Below are 24,469 nucleotides of genomic sequence, written 5' to 3'. Positions count from 1 at the left end.
TGAGTTCTCGTTATTTTAAATCGAGAATTAAAAAAAAAAATAATAACATGTAAATAAATTTTTTTTTTTGTAAATTACATATACAACATAAACTTGTGTAAAACAAATATGTGTGTGATTTACATTAAAATAATAATCGAGTGTGCCAGTTAATACAATTAATCATTAATTAAACTAAAAAAAAAAAAAAATATGAGGTTACGAAATATTTGTAATTTATGTGTTCATTTAAAATTTTTAAAATAAATTATCAACATAAAAAAATCAATATTGAAAAAAAAAATTTTTTTTATTTAGTAACAATTAAAATTAACAAAATTAATAATAAATTTCAATGTTTAAATGTACAATTATTATCACTCAGTGGACACCCGTTGGGATGATTAAAGAAAAACCAGCATGGTTTTACTTTTAATCTAACATTTGATTTATTTTTACGTTTTCTACTAACTAAATAATTACTACCAGGAATTTTAAATTGAACTGTTCCATTAATAACTTGAAAAATATTACTATTATTTTTTAATAACGTTTGCAAACCCCCACATTCTGTTTTTAATTGTTTTAAAGTACCAGGAGGTATTAGTTTAGCAACTTCATTTAATTCTATTTTACCACCGGCATTCCATTTAAATTCTTCGCTATTATTATCATCATCACTATTAACATTTATTATACGAACTTTTTGTAATAGAGAATTAGCAACTAAATTAACAATTTCATTGATAATATTTTTGTCTATTTTCGTACAATTTTTAACTTTTTCAACTATATCTCGTGGTTTAAAATTATTTGACCATTTATCAGTAACATTATCATCATTTTCATTAAAATTTATTTTGTCAATTGCCCGGGCGTTTATTATCTCTTCAATTCGTTTATTTATCACTTCCATTTCTGGTTCATGGTAATTCCTTAACCATCCAATTAAACACACTCGTTTGGTCGATGGTATGCGTAATCGATCAACTCGTGTAATAAATCCACAAGTTTCACTAATATTTTTTACATACTCTAAATATTCTAAATACTGACTATTACCAGCACAGTTTCTTTGGTATTTTCTACCATCAAATTCATGTGCACAACAAGGAAGTAAAAAAAATCTACAGTTATATGAACTACGTGCTGCCATTACTGGTATCCATGGTGTTAATTCATCGGAGTGATTTCCTATTAGCCAATCCGTATCAGGAAATAATGATTCTGATGATGGAATCAATGTTTTTTCCTAACAAAAGAAAAAAAAAGATTTCTTTTATAATTAATCATGGTGGCCAAATTTCTGGAAAACCTGGAAATGTCAGGGGATTGTAAATATACTGGGAAAATCAGGGAAAAGTCAGGTAATTTTGTCACAAAGCTGAAAATATTTTTACTTTATTTTTTTTTCATCAGTAAGATTGATTTGATGTACTCTGCCTTAGACTATCATTCGATCAATACGAGCGAAGTCGCCACGATGTAGTGAACTTTGCTGCATTAACTTGATAACAATCCCAGGCAAATAGTATCTTATTCCTATGTATCTACTTACATGCTTTGAAATTTTAATGATATTTAATGAGTGATCGAATGACTAACGAATAATCAATATCAATTAAGATAGTACTTTAGTTAAATCTTCAAGACACAATTGTCCATCTTACGACAGTAAATAAATTATAAAATAAATAATTTATATGAATTTTAAAACACGACAAGTTATTGAGACTACTATTTTTCAAACAGTATATACAAAGTTTAAGCCACTGTTATTTTTATTCTGTCACCCTGATTTTTCCTCAATTCGCCATAAAACTTAATGACCGAGTGAATTAATTTATAGATATTATAATTATTAACATTTTTTAATTTTTAAAATCTGTGGAGTCACAATAATATATATTCATTATATTTATAATTACCTCTAGTTTAGTTGTTTCAATAAATAAATCCCAAATTTTACGTCGACGTAAATCAACACCACGTCCTTGATGTCCTTCGTTAGTAAGAATATAAGCAAGTAAACCATTACCACAACCAAGATCTATGAATGATTGTTTTTTATCAATTCCTTTTTCATTTCTTTCTTGTTCCCAAAGTATAATTAAATAACTCGCAATGGCAATATCTTCATATACAAATTTAAGCGGATCGGTACATTCAGGCCATTTTTTAACTAAATCAATTCCATATTTTTTTTTCAAATCAGTATACAAATAACAATATTTTTCAGTAGATATAAGATTCAATGAGCCCTGAATAAATGACTTTTTTTGTTTATCATCATACTCCATCCATTTAATTAAACTCCCAAAAAGTTTAGTCTTAAGCCAATCGATACTTGGATCACTTGATTTATTATCGTAATATTTTCTCGGAATTAGTAAACTAACTTGTCGATTGTTATTTATTATTTTATACGGCCAATCTAAACCAACAGATTTTTTATTATCATCCAACTGCTTTGTGAAACATACAATTGTCTTATTATTTTTATCAACGATATCAAACTCAATAGTTTGCGAAAATTTTTCATTTTCCTTTGGCAGTAATTTTTTAATTATCAAATATATTTTATGTGCATCAACATCAGGTTCATTGTCATCATAAAAAATATTAAAGTCTTCGGATAGTATAACAAAATCATAATTATTAATAATATTCAAGTTTTTATTTAAATCATATTCAAAAAGTTGAGATATATCTGTAATATTTGTGATATGATCAACTACAGAATCGATATCAATATTTGTTAATTCAATTTTTAAAATTATTGTTGATAATACTATTCTTTTATTTATCAAATGACTATTGTTTAATAATATTTCTATGCCTTTCCAAAATTTGTTTGACGTCAAATCACTCTCTTTACTTATTAACACTTGATAATTCATTTTATTTTAAACCTTTAAACTCTATACTTATTTTTATCCTACTGATCTAATTACTCAGACTTTTTTTTTATTAACGTCTCAATATCTATTTTGTACTGTGAATTGAATAATCATTAATTAAATTTATAATAATAATAATAATTAATAATTCACTGTAAGAAAAAAATACACATTTAGTACCTTTTTAAAAATCCACTCGGCGTCAGCTAATGATTTATCAATTATTTGTTTAACTCTCTCGGGGTCAGGTTCAAATACGTGTTGTTTGAAACTCTGTGAATAATAATGGCAATAAAAAATAAATATTCAAAAATATTTTTATTCTTATAAACAAATTGCAATAATAAATAAATTATTAGAAATACAAAAATTTCATGTACCTGAAGATTCGGACGTTTTTCGCGCAATGAAAAAAAATTGGAAAGTAGAAAATCTACTGGATGACTCGATTTCTGAAATGTTTTGCATATAGATACTGGTATGTCAGCCGAAAATCTTAGGCCACCCCCCATCTCTGGAACTACCCCTTAAGCAGTCAAATTACATAAATTTTTTTAATTTTTGTTGCGCGGAAAACATTCTGATCTTCTGGTTCATAAAATTTCATGATATTGAAGGTAGCTGATGTTTAATAATTTTTGGATTTTTTCAAAACGATAAATTATAAAAAAAAATATTAAAAAAAATTGCAACTATAACTGTTTTGGGTTTCCACATGTGTATTTTTTTAGTTTTTTTTTCTTGTAATTAATTTGTTGACAAAAAATCAAAAAATTGTGAAAAGTTCTGTTCAAAAATTAAAATTTCAAATTAATTAAAATGAAGTGACCCAGTAACTATAAATAAGTTACTTTTCAAATAGCACAGAGACAACTTTAAGATGTCATAAACATGTCTTTAAAAAGGACAAGTCAATTTTTTTTTGTCTCAAAGCCACCCAAGTAGCACACTTGGCTTTGTCACATCTCTAAGACAGAAGTTTTGAAGCTGTTCTTTGGCCTATCGATAAGGCACCAACATGCTGACAAAGCGATCAGAAATTTTCATCACCGAAAAAATATCTGCCTTTAAATACTTGACAGAAGCGATGAAAAAAAGTAAATTACTAATAATGGTAAAATAAATCATGTAAATGACTTCTTAATTGATGTGACTTTTTGAGACGGGAAAAAAATACAAATTTTCTATGACTCCTAGGAACAACATCTGTATCTCTTCTTTATATAGAAAAATTCGACATTGAGATATAGTAAAACTTGTCTTGCCCTTTTAAAAAACATTTGTATGACATCTTAAAGTTGTTCTGTGCTATTTGGGAAAGTTATGTATATACATGGCAGATGTTGGTCCTAGGAATCATAGGAAATTTGTGTTCTTTTTTCCATCGCATGTATTGTCTTTTAAGTAGACATTTTTTGGTGATATAAATTTCTGATCACGTTGTCAACATTTTGGTGCCTCATCGATAGGTCAAAAGCCTCAAAATCACTATCTTACAGATGTCACAAACCCAAGTGTGTTACGTGGATTATGAGTAGAAGAATCATTTTTAAAATAAGAACAAAAGGATTTTTAAAAGTACTTGGTATTAATTTTTTATAATTTTTCCCTATGAGTATTTTATACCACAATTCAGTTGGAGTAGAATTTTAATATTTTTTAATAATTGATATACCAAAAACTTTATATCTAAATGCTCTCTTAGAATCCTCAGTCGTTGCAGTTATAAAATTAATATTTAATTAATTGTGACAAATTGAAAATATGAAACTAATTTTTGGGAAAAACTTATTAAATAAATTTTATTTTAAATATTTATCACTGTCATTTAATTACTCCTTATTTTTTCTATCAATATCAATAACTAAATAATCATATATTTTTATTTATTACAAATAAATTAAAATTTCAATTACCATGCAAAAGATGAGTGTGAATATAGCAGACATGAGATATTTTGTAAATTTCAAATAAATATATGTATTAATTAAAATAATGAATTTTAAAAAAATACGCGTACGGATTTTTCATTTGTCAAAATACGCATTTTTTAATTTTAACTCTAATTACATTTTATTCAATTATTCTAAAATTTAAAAAATTTGTCAACTACATTCACACTCATTGCAAATGTTAATTAAACTATGACATCTATTATTTATTTATTTAAAATATAAATTTTTTTTAGTGTCTGCTACTTTCAAAATCATTATAAAAGCTACATAATTCATCTACATAATCCAATAGCAATTAAAAAAAATATGATCCTGAAGTTAGCAAACAATTAAAAATTTTTGAATTTTTTTTTTTTAACAAATTAATTTAAAAAAAAAAACTACAAATATGCACATGTAGAAAAAAAAAAAACTACAGGTGCAATTGTTTGAAATATTTTTTTTTAAATTTATGGTTTTTAAAAAAATCCAAAAATTATTAGAGGTCGGCTAATTTCAGTATCTTAAAAATTTTTGAAAAACATAGATGAACTTTTTTTACTCTTTATTTTTATATTTTAAACTCTTCATTTATAGTAAAATTTAATTTGTTTATAAAAATAAAATAAAAATTTAATTTCTGCTATTTTTTATAGTATCTCATTTTTGAGGTTATACGTGTAATTTAAAGTTACAATAAAATTATAATTAAAAATAGTATTCTTAAATAATAATTATTATTTTACCTGTTTAATTGCGTGTTTATAAAATTCTTTAGGACCTTTAGGAAGATTATCACAGGATCTTAATAAAAATTTATACAATTCCTTTGGAGTTTTCACTGTCTCCTGTAAAATTTTACTTGCCATTATTTCGTTCTCTAATTCAAATAATTTTTTTTTATATATATTTAAATATATAAATAAAAACTTATAAGTTAACTAGTAGTAATTATAATTTTTGATTATATTAAAAAATAATTAAGTAATTAATAATAATCTTCGTTTCAATACTTATAAGTTTAAAAGTTAACCTGTTCAGAACTGTCAAATTCGAACAATTTAAACAATAAATTATTTTATTAATAACTATATATTTGTTTCTTATGATAAATTAATAATTTAATTATCAAAATAGCAGTTACTTATTTTTATAAAAAAACAAATGTCAGTTTTTAATCATTTATTTATAATTAAGTTGATATTATTATAAATAATAAAAATGTTTCATGTTTTTCGTCATTTACATAATTTTATTCTGCACAGTTTAAATAAATATTCTTTTATAACATACAAATCATTTAGTTCATGCCAAAAATATACTGCTGGATTAATTAGTAAGTATTAATTTAATGAACATTTAATAATAATTATTAATTTATAAATTATGTACTTTGCAGTTATTGGAGATGAAATATTAAAAGCTCAAGTTAGAGACACTAATTCATATTTTATGTGTTCACTTTTGTATGAATATGGAGTTAAAGTTGAAAAAGTAAGTTTCATTAATAATAATAGAAATTTAAAAGTTCAATTGCTTATTATTGAACTGACGATTGAGTGCTGAGAGAATGACAGTATTATAAATAAAAATACTGAACGTTGATTCAATCTCTGATAAACATGTGACATTTTTATGATTAATCTTATACGTAACTAAATAATTTGCGTATGTTTTTCTATTTTATTTCATTATTTTATGGTCTAGTTTTTTTTTAATTTATGAGTTATTGTTACATTACTGGCCGGCTGTTGGATCTAATCTAAATAAATAAATGATTGAGAGCTTGAAAAAGTATGAATTGTCGGACTTTATTTTAAATCTTACAATAAAAAGCAATCAATGATTTCATCTCTTCCATTTTATGCATTTGAATAATAATTATATTCAAATATTATTTTACAGATCTCTATTATCAGTGATGATATAGATGAAATTGCTAATGAGATAAGACTATTTTCTGGAAGGTATAAATATGTCATTGCATCTGGTGGTGTTGGACCTACCCATGATGATAAAACTTATGAAGGTTTATTTTTTTTATTATTCAATTAACTAATTTTTTTGTTTGTTTGTTCTAATTAATTTATTGCTTAATAAATAAATTATAATTATTGATGAGTTAAATTTTCTTTTTATTTAGGTCTTGCTAAAGCATTTGGTGATTCTTTGCATTTTCATCCAATTTTAGTGGATATTATTAAGGAATTAAATAATAATGATAATGAAAATTCGCCGTTATTTAAAGTTGCTTACGTAAGTATCAGTGATCTATTAATTGCTAAAATTGTTATCGAAAAAACTTTTTTATAAACATAAAACGAAGTAAAAACAATGGTACATTTATTTTACATAAATATTTGTATCTACACTGAAAAAAAAGATATCTTGAGTCAAGAAAATATTTTGGAAGACAAACGTTATCTGGAACCAAGTTAAGATTTTCTGGAGCCAAGAGAATTTGTCTTGGTCAAAGGAGATTTATACTTTATTCAAGAAAATCGAGGTTTATAAAAAAATTTACTTGAATCAAGAATATTTACTTTCAGTTGAGAATTTTTTTTTTTCTGTGTACTTAAAGTTTATTTACAGCTTTAAATTGTTAACTTTGAAGTGTTCACCATGTAAAAAATAATTTAACTAACTAAAACAATTATTTATTTAAATTTAAAAAATCGTGGAATTCATACATTTCTTAATCATTATAATCGATTATTATGTGATGACGATATGTTTTATCTTGACATTTTAATGTTTTTAAATTGAAGCGCTCCTGTTACTTGAAAAATGAAAATAAAACTCTACTTTTCCGCTAAGCTAACATCTAAATTAAATTAATTTTATTTTTATTTTAAGTGAACTTTCTATTTTGGTATAATAAAAAATAATATTTGCACCACGGGAGGATAGTAATATAAGACATCACAATCCGCGTTTTCACTATCCTCTCCTAAGGTTCGGGTGACATTACTGCACAGATTGCCTACTTTCCTCCCTAGGTGCGTAATATACTATCATAACCGGGTGCCTAATAATTACAATAGTTCATACAATTTAATTATCTACAAAATTGACAATACTTATTGCTTAATTACTTGGGAAAATAATCTCACTACTGCTTACTTATCCACTTATGCACTGAAATTTATGATGGTATACATTTGAACAGTATGTATATATAATTAATTTTAGTAACCAGGATAACAGTAAGCAATCATTAGGTAACTGAATAGTAAGTAATCAAGGCTCATAGGTAAATTTAACAGAACGCAGTTTACTTTAGTAAGCAAACGAATTATATTGTCAATAATGTTTATATTATAAAAATAATAGAGACTGTTGATGCAATCGATGTCATAATTTAAACGATTAATAATCCCAAAGTATTTATTATTTTGTAATTAAGTACAATAGGTATTAAATAAACACTCACTTTAATAATTAAGAAATTTCAAAGCAATAATCGAATTGTATTTATTTAATAAGAATCTACTTAGTTTATTGTGGATTTTACAATATGAAAATTTATAACATTAAAGAATAGACTGAGAATATATTTTTTTTTTCAAGAAGAATCTTATTAATAATTTTATTTAATTATCAAAGGGACTGTTTATAAAATACGTCACGCAAAATTTTATCTTTTTACCCCCCCCCCCCTTCCTTCGTCACGCTATGTGACATTTTCTGCGATCCCCCTATCAATATTGCGTCACAAACGATAGCCCCCCTCCATTATGACGGAAATATGTACATAGAAATATTTATATATTTACAAATATGAAACAAATGACTTTCTATAGTAACAAAAAATTTAAAAAAATGAAGAGAAAAATTTGCAAAATTGTTGGATGACCTGCGAACGTCACGTTTTCTTAGACCCCCCTGACCCCCCTTAAAATCGATCAGAAGAATATTTTTTTTATGAGCATGACATTAAAATTAAAATAACTAGAAAACAATGCGGAATTTGAAAAAACTTTATAAGAAAAAACTTCTAGGGAATAAAATTGTCTACAAAAAAGGTCCAACGATATTTTGTAATAGGTCTGATAGTTCCGCCTGAAAAGTAAGAAAATCTCAAAATTTTATATGAATTCGACTTCAACCTCAAATAACTTTTGAACGAATAGATTCCTCAAAAAATGATAAGAATTTTTTTTGTAGAGCATTCAATTCCCTACAAAAATATGCCTGCCAATTATTCCTATGACGCATCGTTAGCTACTTATAAAAATCAGAAGGAGTAAAAAAAATTTTTTCCATGTTATTCTTATGGAAAATAGAAAAGTGCGATGAGGAACCTCTTAATGTTAATATTAAGAGCTCTAATTTTCACAGGCTTTTTTTTTTATCTAAATGAAACTTTTGAACCTATTTCCGAGAAAAAAAAAAAATTTGTTATTTTTTGGATCACCCCAATATATACATATATATTGGAGTGATTCGTTTTGAACGACTATTTTTTTTTTTTTATTCCCACTTAAAAATATTGTTATAGACATTGAAAAAAAAATTCCCTGCAAGTTTCAGCCCTTAATTTTAATTTGAAGTACTTTATATTTGATTTTGAAGTTTTCCCATTTAAAATACATAGGAAAGTTGGGATTTTTTTTTAATTCTCTATAACTCAGCCGCATTTCAAGTTATCGGGTCGCCGTTTGCGGCATTTTGTAGGTAATTTAATACTCTTCAAAAGTCTCCTTAATGATTTTACTCGGACTCTAATTGTTTTTTCTGTATTCGTTCTGAAAATAATTTTTTTAATAATAATTTGGGTTTTTAGTTGATATTAACTAAATAACGAAATTTACAGAAAAAGTGCAGATTACGATTTTTTAGGAAATTTTATTCGCTACAAAAAATATCCTCTTAGTTAAGTGGCTTAAGTTCTTCGTTCACGTGATATAGGGATTTTAGTAATTTTTTAAATAAAATATTTGTCAAAAATTTTTCCGAAGTTTATCAATTTGACCCCTTCTGATTTTAATGACTGGATTAAATTAATGAAAGGAAAATTATTTACTGATTTAAAATTGAAATGAAATACCATTTGTTGGAATTTTTTGACAAATATTTTATCTCGAAAATTACTAAAATCCCTATATCACGTGAACGGAGAACATAAGCCACTTAACTAAGAGGACCTTTTTTGTAGCGAATAAAATTTCCTAAAAAATCGTAATCTGCACTTTTCCTGTAAATTTCGTTATTTAGTTAATATCAACTAAAAACCCAAATTATTAATAAAAAAATTATTTTCAGAACCAATACAGAAAAAACAATTAGAGTCCGAGTAAAATCATTAAGGAGACTTTTGAAGAGTATTAAATTACCTACAAAATGCCGCAAACGGCGACCCGATAACTTGAAATGCGGCTGAGTTATAGAGAATTAAAAAAAAAATCCCAACTTTCCTATGTATTTTAAATGGGAAAACTTCAAAATCAAATATAAAGTACTTCAAATTAAAATTAAGGGCTGAAACTTACAGGGAATTTTTTTTTCAATGTCTATGACAATATTTTTAAGTGGGAATGAAAAAAAAAAAAATAGTCGTTCAAAACGAATCACCCTAATATATACATAAATATATATCTCGAGATATAACAATCTTATAGCAATCGTGTCCAAGTTTGGTCACCAGAACACTAATTGTCTACGTCTTTACATAACTATGGATCATGTTGCAGACACTGGTACAAAGTTTTGAATTGCAAGTCTTCTCCAAGACTTAAAAAAACCTTGTGCTATGCTGTACTTGAAGAATTGGGCAAGAATATTGAAGATATCTTGCTCAAGGTGCATTGGTACAGCGACTTGAGCTAATCTTACATCAGAAATAGTTTGTATAAACTGATGCATATCTTGCGCCAGATCTGCTCCAGAAGTGTTATATTGTACTGTCTGTCTCACTTCTGTCTCTGTCACTTTTTCCCTCCATTGGCATACGATACAGGATCCTGGGGTAAAGTGACAGAGATAGATGTTAAATATATAAATAGTGTGATATGATACTTCTGAAGCAGATCTGGCGCAACATATGCGTTAGTGTCTGCAAGTTATTTCTGTTGCAAGACTCGCTCAAGATATGCGTAAGTAACTTTACTAAAACTTCTTGAGCAAGACATCTTCAATGTTCTGTTGTACAATATCATGTGCAAGTCCTGCAACAATCTTGTCTTAGAATCTCGCATTAATATCTTGTGACAGATTAATAGGTATATAAAGACGTAGACACCTAGGGGTCTTCTCCAAGATACTTTCATAAAAATAGTACAAGACTACTACAAGATTATCTTGTGTACGTCATCTTGGGCAAGTCTACGTAGTATCTATCAAAAGATTCTTGTGATCAGTGCTTTGACCAGCAACTTATGATGAAAATTGTTACATGGGTCAACTGTCGATTCAAAATCCACCATTTTTTTTTTTTTACCACTGTGGGATTCGAACCCACGCCTTGCGAATGTTCCAGTTATAGTGCAAGCATGCTAATTTTGTTTTTTTTGAAAAAGTTTATTTTTAGTAAAAAATATACATTTTGGGTGACAGTTAAATGGAAATTAAACTTAAATAAACATTTGGCTTAACTAATAAGTAAGTAGAAGTTTGTCCTATGCAAAAGGCTCTCACTTCTGTAATGGATTCCGCGCGTTTTCATCCCCCGACAAAATATCTTCGACAAAATATCCTACGGACAAAATATCCCCCGACAATAGATCCCCCGACAAAATATCTCCGGATATAATATCCCCGATAAAATATTGTAAAATGAGCGAATGCTCTGTGGGATTCTGGTGTAGGTGTGGTTAATTCAATAACTAACAATTAACACAAATTACAGATAAAAGAATAGATCTTTATTAAACAATATGTACACTAAAACTATGAGAAAAATAGCGAATGCAACTACAAGATACGCGATAGCGAATGCGACTGTAAACGAATACGCGTATAAATCCGACACGTGGTCGGTAGCGGTTAATGACGCGACAATTAATTTATAATTAATAAGACGCGAGCAACAATTCAATATATACTCAATAATTAGTAGCCTTGATATACTAGCTAATTATTGAGAATATTTAAACAGAGATTTAGCGAAGCGGTTCAGACTTAGATCACACTAGAGATATACTATTTTGAGCGAAGCGGTTGGATGGATAGCTGAGTTTGTACTGATCGATGGAGATTAGAAATAGACGTCGTCTTCTTCCTTCGTGGCTGCTCGGTGGTGACGTGGCAGCATGGCTGCAGTAACGAATTTTCCCATTGGCTTAAAAGCGCGCCAACAGGAAATAGTTAGCCGCCAATTTCTCTGATTGGCCAGCTGGTAGCGGGTTCTCATGCCAACGTGGCACGGTCATGAGTAAGAAATTGCAGGTGTCGGGCCCAGATAGCGAGTGACCCGGCACTATTCTGACATTCAAGTCAGTAGCGAGTTCGGCTGCTCCCGTACGTAGCGAAAGTACACGAAGCTTTTCAAAATGATTAAGCTCGTGACTGAACAAATATCCTATCAGCAAAATTTCTCTTTTTTATTTAAATGTTTTATTTGTACTGTTCACAACTAATTTGGGTGCTTGTTTTCAGGAAAATTGTGATAATTTATAAATAAAAAGTAACTGCCTATTTAGAGTGCTAGTTTTTCAGGAAAATTGTGCAAATTATATCGAAAGATATTTTGTCGGGGATATTATGTCCGGAGATATTTTATCGGTGGATATTTTGTCGGGAGATATTTTGTCCGTAGGATATTTTGTCGGGGGATGAAAACGCGCAGTACCCTGTAATGTCTGTGCTGCTTAGAGCGGCGAATTTGTTTGAATTCGTTTTTATAACTATTAGAAATTATTTTTTTTGTATTTTTTTTCTTTTATACATTTCAGTATTTGATGGTTTTTAGTACGTGGTGAAAAGAAAAAAATTTTTTTAATCCAAAACCACCCTAGTGCAAGCATGCTAACCACTCGGCTACAAGTACCATTCCAATATCTCGAGGTATATGCCAAATATAAATAAAATACAATACACTCGATATTATATCTCACGTATTAAAAGTTACAATTGCAAATAGTTATTTTTAGCCGCTGAGTAGCAATTCACATTATCGATGTTTTAAAAACTGCAATACCTCGACAAAATTTCATTTGATATTATAATTTTTAGAATACTCGAGTTTTTTTACAATGTTTTCAGTAATAGTTCTAAAATGTTACGAAGTAAAATTACTAATCTTACAAATTGTACTAATCAGGATATAAATGAATAATTATTACGAAATTCATATAAACATTACTTGAGTCGTGAGTGACTTTTCTGTTGTTTCCAAATAAAAATAACTATCTAGTATATATTAGTATTTTTCACTTTATCTACTGAATTTTATAAAATAGATCAAAATAAATATAAGTTTTATAATAATTTATTCTTAATAAATTGTAATATGCAACTTCTATTCTTACAAATGTTTTTAATTCAGAATTTTAATATTGTCAAAGAGATTTTTGAATATTGTTATTTCCAGAATGATCGTTGTAAAATAATTATGGATTATTATCATTCTTTATTCAATTTTTACTAATCTGCATTATAATTTTTACAAATCGTAAAATTTACAATACTGATTGTGAGAATCAACAAAATTGAATTTTCCATTTATAATAGTAATTTTTGGTTTGGATTGTAAATTTCTCTTCTGAAAGTAATTTTTATTTGACGGCTATAATTATTAGTTGATTTTGAGCTGCGTTTTTTTTCGTGCACGTGGCTGTCTTCTCCGTTAACTTGCTTCTCAAAAGTTTTCAGATATGAGCATATTTTTTTGTCTGGCTCATTTTTGAGTGTTTTTATTAGGAGCATGTACAGGTCTGCTTCCACCGCTTGTCCTTTCCAAGTCTCCATATAGTTTCTTATGTCATCTTTGACTACTCGTGCTAGTTCTCTGCATTCAAAAATGTGCTCCAAAGTTTCATCTTCATTTTTACATAGCCTACATGACCAGTCATCATAGCCTTTTTTTCCTGCCCTACTTATGTTCCCGCATCTTACTCTGTACCACACTATCTTCATCCAAGGGATGTTTTTGTCCTGCCAGTACTGCTCCGTCCCAACACATGTTTTCACGAACTTGAACTTTGGATTGTAAGTAGATTCCAAAATTCTTTCGTCCTCCTCTCTTATTAGTAGTCCCCAGTAGTGCTCCAATCCTGCGTCCAGTCTGTCTGAGATTGTTTGGGGTTCTTCTTTCCTGCATACTCTTCCTAATACATCTTCGCAATTCATTTCATTTATCTCTTTTTCGAACCCTTTTCCCCATCTTGACGGGTTTTTATTTAGAATGTTTCTGCATTCTTCCCTCAAACAGATTTTCGTCCACCTACTTTCCTTCATGGCCACTACATCCTTGATATACCTGCATGCTCTCCTTCTTATAAACAGCTTTGCTGTATCTGCTGTATACTGCTTCAATATCCCTGCTTCCTTCCCATCCCCAGATTTCCACTCCATACAGGGCTCCTGATCTGACAAGCGTGTTATACAGGTACATTCGGTCGCTTAGCTTGCTTCTTTCCGTTCTCTTAATCATCTCCCACGTTGCGTTTAGTGCTTTCTGGACTTTACCTGCTAAGTATCTAGTGTGTTTCCTCCAGCTATTATTGCTAGTCATCCAGCAGCCAAGATATTTAAACTCTCTGACTTCTTCCAATTCTTCTTCCCCGTACATCCACTTGCTGCTTCGCTCCTGCTTCCCTCACTCTAAAACCAAGTGTGTAGTCGAAATTAACACACTTTCCGAATAACATTGAAACGCCATAAGCAATCTATAGATTTTTAACACACCGTGAAACGTGTTTTAAGGGGCTACAAAAAACTATAGTTTTGTTTATGGCCTTAAACATAGAACACATTTAATATGTGTTAAAATAATACACTTGTAACACACTTGGTTTTAGAGTGCTCTTCTACCGATTCTCAATACTTTGGTTTTTTAGTGTTTACCATCAGCTCATTTTTCTCTGTATACTTCCTCAGAATCTCCAGCATCTTTTTGATGTTATCCTCATCCTCCCTTAGCATCGCCACGTTATCTGCATATTTTCCTAAGTACACTTTTATTTTTCCCATCGCTATGCCACCAACTTGTCTCCTGCTGAACTCCTGATCTATGTCGTCCAAAAATATATTGAAGAGCAGTGGGCTGAGTGGGCAGCCCTGTTTGACCCCTTTTGTTGATTCAAACTTTCTGGATGCTGTGTTATTTGTTACCACTCTGTTGTTGGTTATCTTGTAAACTTCTTTTATACATCTCAGCATTTTCCCGGTGATTCCTTCCTCCTCAATCTTTTTGAAAAGTTTCTCTCTGCTTACACTATCGAACGCTGTCTTAAAATCCACGTAACACACATAGGCCTTTTTGTTCTTACCTTTTGTCCAGTTGTTAATCACTGCACTGATCACAAACACTTGGTCTCTATAGTGCCTCTGCGTTTTCTAAAACCTGCCTGGCTTTCGTTTAGCAATTCTTGTTCTTCGCTCCATTTCTCAAGTCTGCAAGTAACGATGCTCATTAGTATCTTGTAACCTGCATCAGAAACGAGGATTACCCAATTAATAATTAATAGGAATAAGTTCACAGTTTCTCGTATAGTACACGGAAAAAAGAGCAGTTAAAAAATTGCTCATATCTGAGTATTTATTACAGTTTCTATAGTAGTAAAGCGCTGTGACTCTGAAACTGTAAAAGTTACATTTTTTATCCAGAAATAACAAATATTACAGTTTCAAACTCGATATTGTCCGATTAAACTGTAAAATTTGCTGCTTAAAATTGTATTTATTTTATTATAATAACAAATTTCTAAAATTACAGTTTAAGCTTTAGTGTTTAAAGATTTTTGTCCCGAAGGCCTTGTTCACTGTAGAAACTGTAATTTTTCAACTGCTCTTTTTTCCGTGTAGGTGTTATAATTAACGTTTATTTACAATGTTGTACAACGTTTCGTCGGTTTCCCGACTTTTTCAAGTACTGGAATGACAAGATTTAATAATTAACATGTATATCATAATTAAATATATATCTATAATATAGATTCTATATACATAAATTAAAATAATTCGTAAAAATGTTAATTGCAATTATTAACATGTTAACTTGAATTCATACTAGTTCAAAGACACATAAATTAACCACAGTTTGGAATAATTACCTCATTGAATATTAATTGTCAAGAAAATAAGAAATAATTAATAATTTATTTTAGATTCCAAAAAAAGCAACACTCAAATTTGGTGAAAATAATTCAGGAGAATTGTTAAAATTTCCATGCGTTAATATTGATAATGTTTATATATTTCCTGGATCGCCAATATATTTTGAGCCATTATTCAAAAGTTTGTGTCAGGTAATAAAGAATAAAAATTTAATTTTATTATGAACCAAAAATTATAGAAAAAGAATAATATATAGTATCCATTTTTCTTTCAACATCTATAGATTATATTAGAATAATTAATTAATGTACTTATTGATTACAGGAGATATTTAATGCACATAAAAAATTTTTTAAAAAAGAATTATATATTGATGCAAAAGAAGATGTATTTGCTAATACATTAACAAGTGTTGCTAAAGAATTTCCTAATGTTGCTTTCGGTTCTTATCCAATTAGTAATCAAAAGTAATTAATTTAATTTTATAATATAAAGCAATTATTTATCAATCAAATTAATTTAAATATATTATTTCAGTTATTATAAAGCACGTGTAACTATTGAGAGTGACGAGGAATCAATTACTGAGGAAGCAACGAATAAGTTTTGTAGTTTAATTTCCCCCGATATTCTGGTCAATTATGACAAAACACCCGAAATAAATTCAGTTGAAAAGTACCAGGATTTTCAGTCAAAATGTGATCAATCAAAAGCTTTGATTTATTCGGAAACCATTAAAGAGCTAAAGTAACAATTATTCAACATAATAAAATATAATTTGTACTAAAAGTTTGTGATTATATCTCGATTTACATTTGTTTTTATTATTGTTTTAGAAAAATTTTTGATAACCCTAAAGAAATAGTAATTGAATATAATTATTCTATGGAATCTACTGTATTGTTACATCTTATTCACATTGTTCGGTCATTATTGAATCGTAATTTTATAATAAATGCAGTATTTTTTAAACAACAAAATATACCAGCTGTTGTTGAACAATCGTGCGTTGACATTTTAAATTGGTAAGATATTTTTATTTATTAATTAATTTATATAATTTGTAAAAACTATAATAAAAACAATAGTATCTTGTGTGACAAGGCATGAAACTATAACGGTGGGCCCTGGTTATTCCGTGTCTACCCGAGTCAAAATTAAAACACTAATTCGAGCCTCAAAAACCTCATTTCTTTTGATGTTGTACCTACCGCTGAATGTGAAATACTATTTTGACCCTCACTATACTCAAAATAGGGTATGGAGGCCGAAATTCGTGTTTTAGCATAATATTTTCAACCTCCAAAACCTAAGATCGCTTAATACCCTATTTTTCGGTACTTCAGCCTACTAAGAGTATAAGTAGGTTAATTTTACGATTTCATGGAACATAGAATTTCGTCAATCTACAATTGTTGATCAACAATGTAAGGAAAAACATATAAAAAATATGTTTTTTACATAAACTTTATATATTTCTTTTTCTATGTTGTTGATTAACAGAAAAACATATTTTTATATAATTTTTTGATATTTTGATAATTATATTTTTTATAAATTTAAAATATATTACGAATATATTTTTTTATCTCACCATACCTATATTTTTGTTACATTTACAAATATATTTTTATACATGTATTTTTTATATATTCTAAGATATATTTTTAATACATTTTTGAATATGAAAAATATATTTTTTCTATAAATTTTTTTCATGGGGGTACATGGCCATATATAGAGCCTATATATTTTTTAAATAATTTTATACATAACTATATAACCAAAATTACACATATCACAATTACTTACACGCAGGATTATATAGCACACGAAAAAAAAATAAGAAATTTTTTTGTTATTACTAATAATAGATTTTCAATTATATTTTGCTGTTTCAAAAGTGAGTTATTCTTACAATCTCATATAGCACAAGTAAACTTAGCAGTCACTGTTGGTAGCGTAGCCTAGTCGTTAAAGCGTCGGTCTTTCGTTCGTTAGGTCCCGGGTTCGAATCCCACTGAATCGTGTGCGTTCGGTTGATATTTATAGCGTTTTTTCCCTAAATTAAAAATTTCTACTCGGGTAGAAATTAATATGATCGAAAATCTGATGCATCATCAAAAAAAAAAAAAAAAAAAAAAAATACAGAAATGGCTCAATTTTCGCGTCTTCTCTTTCTAAAGTAATTTGATAATTTTAGTTATATTTTGTTCAAATTTCTGAAAATTATAATTAATAAATAAAAAAATAATTTTAAAATTTTAAATTTTTCCCGCTCCCGGCAGCCATTTTGATTTCCATTCCTTCTCCTTTCCCTTCTTTCCCCGCACCTGATTCAAATTGTAGGCTTTGGAGGGTCATTTTAGGGTTCTGTAATACTAATTTCAGCCTAAACTTGGTAAAAGCGGACAAAAATACCAAGTTTAGGCTGAAATTAAGGTTTCGTTGTACAGCTTGGGCTTATCTAAAAAACTAATTTCAGCCTCCTTACCCTCGAGTAGAATTTGGAGGCTGAATCTAGTTTTTTAATTTTGACTCGGGTAATAACCACGAACCACTGTTAAAAGAATTTTCCCGAATAAATTTATTTAATGAATTATTAATTATTAATTAAAGATTATCTTATTGCTGGTTCTGAGGTCGGGAAAATTAAACCTCACGGGATAATATTTTACAATTTTTTTATTTAACCAAATTCCCAAAATATATATACAGAAGGTTCCCTTTTTTATTATTTTAAATTTATAATTACTCGTCTAGGGTTAATATCCGTCCAGCGACAAATTAATGGATTTTGAGACGCGCGAATTTATTGGACGTGGGAAAAGATAAAATTAATAAATAAAAAAAATATGTCGCGCTACGTTAAAGAGAGAGAATTATCATATATATAGGTATATAAGCGTGTTGAAGACTTATCAAAGTTCTGATCGACAGGGCGACGGTTCGTCCTCAATTCCTTGGGGTTGGTGCGGGTCGTATTCTGGTGAACCTCCACGAATTTCCTGGACAGCCACTGAGTCGTTGGTTGCACAAACACCAGTACACTCACTTTGCGCAAATTTTTTTTTTTTTATAACCAGATCAAAAGCGTCGCAACTCTTGTTATTTAGTTAATAGTAAAATGGCACTTAAAATAAATTTTAAGATTACGTTTAATAATCAAAGGCAAAGAAATTTGTAGCTGCGAAAATTTGTGTGTCAAGGGGCGTATGATTCTCGAACTTAAGTGTCTGTGATGAGCTCTGGGCGGTAGCCAGGGCCTGAGTTTTCGAGCACTTTTTGACTTTTAAAATTCTCTTTATTTATCATTTTAGGTATTACATGTTTGTTATTACATAGTTTATGTTTCTTAAGTTATATTTTTTGTACCCGTTTGCTCGCAAACTTTACCAAATTTGTTGATATGTTTTAATTTTGTGTTTTTATATTTATTTAGTGTTTGTGTTTCATTTTGGGTAAAAAATTTTGTTAAATAAAAAATCCCTTTTGGGTTTTCGAGCAAGTGCTCGCTGGCTCTTTTTATAAGAAAATACTGAGGGGTGGAACTCCCCCACTATCGTCTCAATGAAATTCGATCTAGGGGGCCTCTGACATGGTCCCGGGTAACTAAAGAGTGTCAATTAACATATAAGTAGTCAAATAGACGGCCGTAGGGTCAATAAGACTTTCGCGCTCGATTTTCAAGTCGAAATGCACGGTTACAAAACAAAACGATTTCAGACCAGAGTGAAGTTGATTCGAGCCGTAGGCGAGGGCTGACATCACTCGCAGTCTAAAATCGTGTTTCATCCTAAGTTACACAATATATTTTTCATAATTATCTGCATTACACGGAAAAATTAGAACCCGAGTGGTTATTGTTCTGTACAAGACACAGTACGGTTCTAGAAAAAATGAAAGAAAATTGAGTTAGCACCGGACTGAGTGATGTGCGCACACGATAGCCAGGTTCTGTATAGTAACCAGTGTGGGGCTGCACCACAATCCAAGCACAGTAATCAGACTGGTGCTGCACATAAATGGCTCGTGTGCAGCACACAAATGGCTCGTGTGCAGCACACAAATGAGTATAACGTGTTGAGAATTCTAAGCCGAAGATTTTCGAGTACACTACTGACTAATGTGAATCACACGAATAGTTATGGTTCAGCATCGTAACCATTTGGGGCTGCACACGAGTCAGTATGGTCCGAGACCGCAGGATTTCTTTCCTTTATAGTAGAAACAGATGTTTAGCAAGTGTATGAAAAATTTTATATCTGAATTTAGTCATCTTAATTTTGATTTAATATTTATGTACATTTGTGTTCAATGTCCATTGGATTCATAAATATTTAATAAAAGGGGTTCTAATCTTTCGGTGTGGAACTTAAAGCTTCAAAGTCAGCAGCCAGTCATAAAGTCATAAACAAATTAATTGAAGACCATTGGTGTGATCCAACTATTCTCTGGCGGATCCGAATTACGGTCTTTTACGGCAAAAATACGGCATTTTTACCGTAAATTTGCAATAAGAGGACGATATTTTACCGTTGAGTGAAGTATTGCACTGTAAAAACTGTAAAAATAAAAAAAGCATATGGAGCTTACGGTAAAAATGCCGTAAATTGCGGTAAATTACCGTAATTTACCGTAGTTCGGATCCACCAGTGTTAGCGTAAGCATAAATTGTGATTTGGAATTAATAATTAAGCAGAAACTATAAATACTATTTATTATTCACACCAATTTTTTAGAACACTTAATCACAAAATCAGAACTGTTATTTACGCAAATAAAATTAATGGTCTGAAATTATTACTAAACAAATGACACGTATAAAAAAAAAAAAAATTAGTGTAACGGGACCGAAGTCCACCTCCGTTTGACGGGAGGTCGTTTCCTCACCCTTTTGGGTATACACGCTCTGCGTAGCCCCTACCTTCTCCCCAGACGACACTCTTAATTGATAAATATAATCGAGTGACTAAGGGTGGACATTAACCGGAGGTATGATAAAAAATCCTCATTGCGCGTGGTATCTACCCGAGTCAAAATTAAAAAACTAGATTCAGCCTCCAAATTCTACTCGAGGGTAAGGAGGCTGAAATTAGTTTTTTAGATAAGCCCAAGCTGTACAACGAAACCTTAATTTCAGCCTAAACTTGGTATTTTTGTCCGCTTTTACCAAGTTTAGGCTGAAATTAGTATTACAGAACCCTAAAATGACCCTCCAAAGCCTACAATTTGAATCAGGTGCGGGGAAAGAAGGGAAAGGAGAAGGAATGGAAATCAAAATGGCTGCCGGGAGCGGGAAAAATTTAAAATTTTAAAATTATTTTTTTATTTATTAATTATAATTTTCAGAAATTTGAACAAAATATAACTAAAATTATCAAATTACTTTAGAAAGAGAAGACGCGAAAATTGAGCCATTTCTGTATTTTTTTTTTTTTTTTTTTTTTTTGATGATGCATCAGATTTTCGATCATATTAATTTCTACCCGAGTAGAAATTTTTAATTTAGGGAAAAAACGCTATAAATATCAACCGAACGCACACGATTCAGTGGGATTCGAACCCGGGACCTAACGAACGAAAGACCGACGCTTTAACGACTAGGCTACGCTACCAACAGTGACTGCTAAGTTTACTTGTGCTATATGAGATTGTAAGAATAACTCACTTTTGAAACAGCAAAATATAATTGAAAATCTATTATTAGTAATAACAAAAAAATTTCTTATTTTTTTTTCGTGTGCTATATAATCCTGCGTGTAAGTAATTGTGATATGTGTAATTTTGGTTATATAGTTATGTATAAAATTATTTAAAAAATATATAGGCTCTATATATGGCCATGTACCCCCATGAAAAAAATTTATAGAAAAAATATATTTTTCATATTCAAAAATGTATTAAAAATATATCTTAGAATATATAAAAAATACATGTATAAAAATATATTTGTAAATGTAACAAAAATATAGGTATGGTGAGATAAAAAAATATATTCGTAATATATTTTAAATTTATAAAAAATATAATTATCAAAATATCAAAAAATTATATAAAAATATGTTTTTCTGTTAATCAACAACATAGAAAAAGAAATATATAAAGTTTATGTAAAAAACATATTTTTTATATGTTTTTCCTTACATTGTTGATCAACAATTGTAGATTGACGAAATTCTATGTTCCATGAAATCGTAAAATTAACCTACTTATACTCTTAGTAGGCTGAAGTACCGAAAAATAGGGTATTAAGCGATCTTAGGTTTTGGAGGTTGAAAATATTATGCTAAAACACGAATTTCGGCCTCCATACCCTATTTTGAGTATAGTGAGGGTCAAAATAGTATTTCACATTCAGCGGTAGGTACAACATCAAAAGAAATGAGGTTTTTGAGGCTCGAATTAGTGTTTTAATTTTGACTCGGGTAACCACAGTCACCACGAGTCCATACCTCTGTGGACCACACACTCCTACCATCTCAAGAATTAAAGAGACTCTGGCCGAAGAGGGTTTGGAGAGGCCCTCGTGGCACCAGTTTTCTGTACTTTGGGATAAAGTGATGAGATGCAACCTCGTCTCAACACCCTAAAAAGTACTCTCCATTTGTAATCACTTAGATTTCAGACATACCATTAACACAAACTTGCCCTCATCCATCTTTAAGTGATTTTTTAATCTTCGAGTTTTTAATAACCTTGATTTTACAAAAAAAATCAAAGTTGCGTTTGTACTCGCCATGACAAATATCAGAGTTGAAATTTCAAAAGCCTTCAGTCAGCGAGCAAAATAGTATTTGTTTCTTCCCAAGCAACGAAACAAGTCTGCTTCTGCCCGCTGACTGAAGGCGTTCACAATTTACGCGCTTGCTAATATTCATTCGCGACATTGAACTGAAATTAGCTTGTTTCAACTGGCTGTAGAGGCACTGAAACTTCAGGTTTCGATGTTGGTATCATGAAAAAGAAAATTATTGCGGCAGTTATAAAAATTCATCAAAACTCAGATTTCATAAAAAAAATTAAAAATAAAAAGTTTTCGGTTTTTTATTTTAATATTCCGGAATCCATTTGACCGATTGTAAAATTTCAATCAGCTCCAAAATTTCGTCAAATATTTAAATTGCCGCAAGAATCATTTTTCTCAATTTTTTTCTATTAATATTGAGCTCATTTATGTAAGAATAAAAAAAAGTATTCATTGTCTGCTACTTTACTCTACTAAAAATAAATTTATTACGAACTTATGAGTTCCTGGAATATGAATAGTATTTAATATGTAATTTTTTAGGTATAATGCAAAATTAACTGTATTGGATGAACCAAAAAAAGTAAATGTGGAAAATTTAAAAATACTTTATCCAGAATTAAAAACATTGTTACTCACTAAAACAAATAATGCAAATAACGATTCATCAGAATTTAAATTTCTGGAACAGTTGTCTCCGTCAATCCAGATTAAAACTCCTCTATCTGGATGGAATTCAGAAACCATATGTACTTTTACCAGATCTCTCTGCCTTCCATACACGTAAATATTAACATAACATTATAAATTAAAAATATTTAATATATTAAAGTTCCACTTCATAAATTTATTTGTCTAGGTAATTTGATAATAAACCTATCATATGACTGCTAATTAAATTTTTTTTAATGACCAATAAAAGATTATATATTTTATATATGACAGTAATATTAAATCGTTTCTTATACATAAATAATGATTGTATTCAATTACATATATTTTTAAATTATTTGATAAATTAAATGAAAATGTATTTAAATAAATTCAGTTAATTAAATAATCAATAATTCAGTAAAATTATTTAATTATATTTTATTACCCTACACTAAAATCCGTATAAAATTACATTGAATTTAATTAAATATTAGAAATACTCTTAATTAAAATGTATATTGATGCTGAGTTATTCAATTATATTTAATATAGTTCGTAATCATATTAATTATTCAAATTTTTAAATGAAATTAATATCGTACATTTAGAGCATATCTTCTCAAGATAAATATATCAGTATTGAGTTATAATATCGAATATTCAATAAATATTACATTTAAGTATTTCACAATTTCAATTTAATAGATGATATATTTAACAGTAACATTATAAATAAATTTTTTTATATTCAACTATTAAATGTTCGGGTTAAATTGAAATAACTAGATAAATATAGTAATTAAAATGTAAATATAAGAAAAGATATTTTGACATAATTCTTAGACATTTGACAGAACAAAAGTAAGAAGTCAAAAATTATTCATAATTGGAGCCGTAGTAAAAGAATATTTAAATGTCAAACAATTTATATCTTTATATGAGTGTTCATATTTTTAGTTGTTAAATACAGAGAGAGGGAGAGTGGGGTGAAATGGGCCCTTTTAGAAAAAAATTTTAAAAATTACGAAATAAATTTT

General features: G+C 29.0%; 2 protein-coding genes across 6 annotated transcripts; one reads left to right on the top strand and one right to left on the bottom strand.

The window, feature by feature from the left end:
• Positions 1-270: 270 nt before the first annotated feature.
• Positions 271-6,376, bottom strand: LOC130668998 (probable tRNA (uracil-O(2)-)-methyltransferase). 5 transcript variants are annotated; one of them, XM_057471634.1, is made up of 6 exons: positions 6,206-6,376; positions 5,560-5,661; positions 3,260-3,405; positions 3,060-3,152; positions 1,908-2,974; positions 271-1,231 (listed from the first exon to the last, which is right to left on the bottom strand). In XM_057471634.1, exons 5-6 carry the CDS (start codon positions 2,877-2,879, stop codon positions 332-334), a joined length of 1,872 nt encoding a protein of 623 aa, XP_057327617.1. In that variant the 5' UTR covers positions 2,880-2,974; positions 3,060-3,152; positions 3,260-3,405; positions 5,560-5,661; positions 6,206-6,376; the 3' UTR covers positions 271-331. The 5 variants fall into 5 exon arrangements, with proteins under 5 accessions (XP_057327617.1, XP_057327613.1, XP_057327615.1 ...); XM_057471630.1 differs by lacking the exon at positions 3,260-3,405; XM_057471632.1 differs by lacking the exons at positions 3,260-3,405; positions 6,206-6,376 and adding an exon at positions 5,847-5,880.
• LOC130668999 (FAD synthase-like) lies at positions 5,932-23,825 on the top strand. The gene is made up of 10 exons (XM_057471635.1): positions 5,932-6,149; positions 6,213-6,307; positions 6,719-6,842; positions 6,957-7,069; positions 16,081-16,221; positions 16,355-16,497; positions 16,568-16,777; positions 16,867-17,055; positions 23,322-23,561; positions 23,638-23,825. The coding sequence occupies exons 1-10, from the start codon at positions 6,035-6,037 to the stop codon at positions 23,639-23,641; spliced, it is 1,374 nt and encodes a 457-aa protein (XP_057327618.1). The 5' UTR covers positions 5,932-6,034; the 3' UTR covers positions 23,642-23,825.
• Positions 23,826-24,469: the final 644 nt, after the last annotated feature.

Source organism: Microplitis mediator, chromosome 5 (assembly GCF_029852145.1).
Source record: "Microplitis mediator isolate UGA2020A chromosome 5, iyMicMedi2.1, whole genome shotgun sequence".
NCBI lineage: Eukaryota > Metazoa > Arthropoda > Insecta > Hymenoptera > Braconidae > Microplitis > Microplitis mediator.
This window is presented reverse-complemented; position numbering and strand designations above follow the sequence as displayed.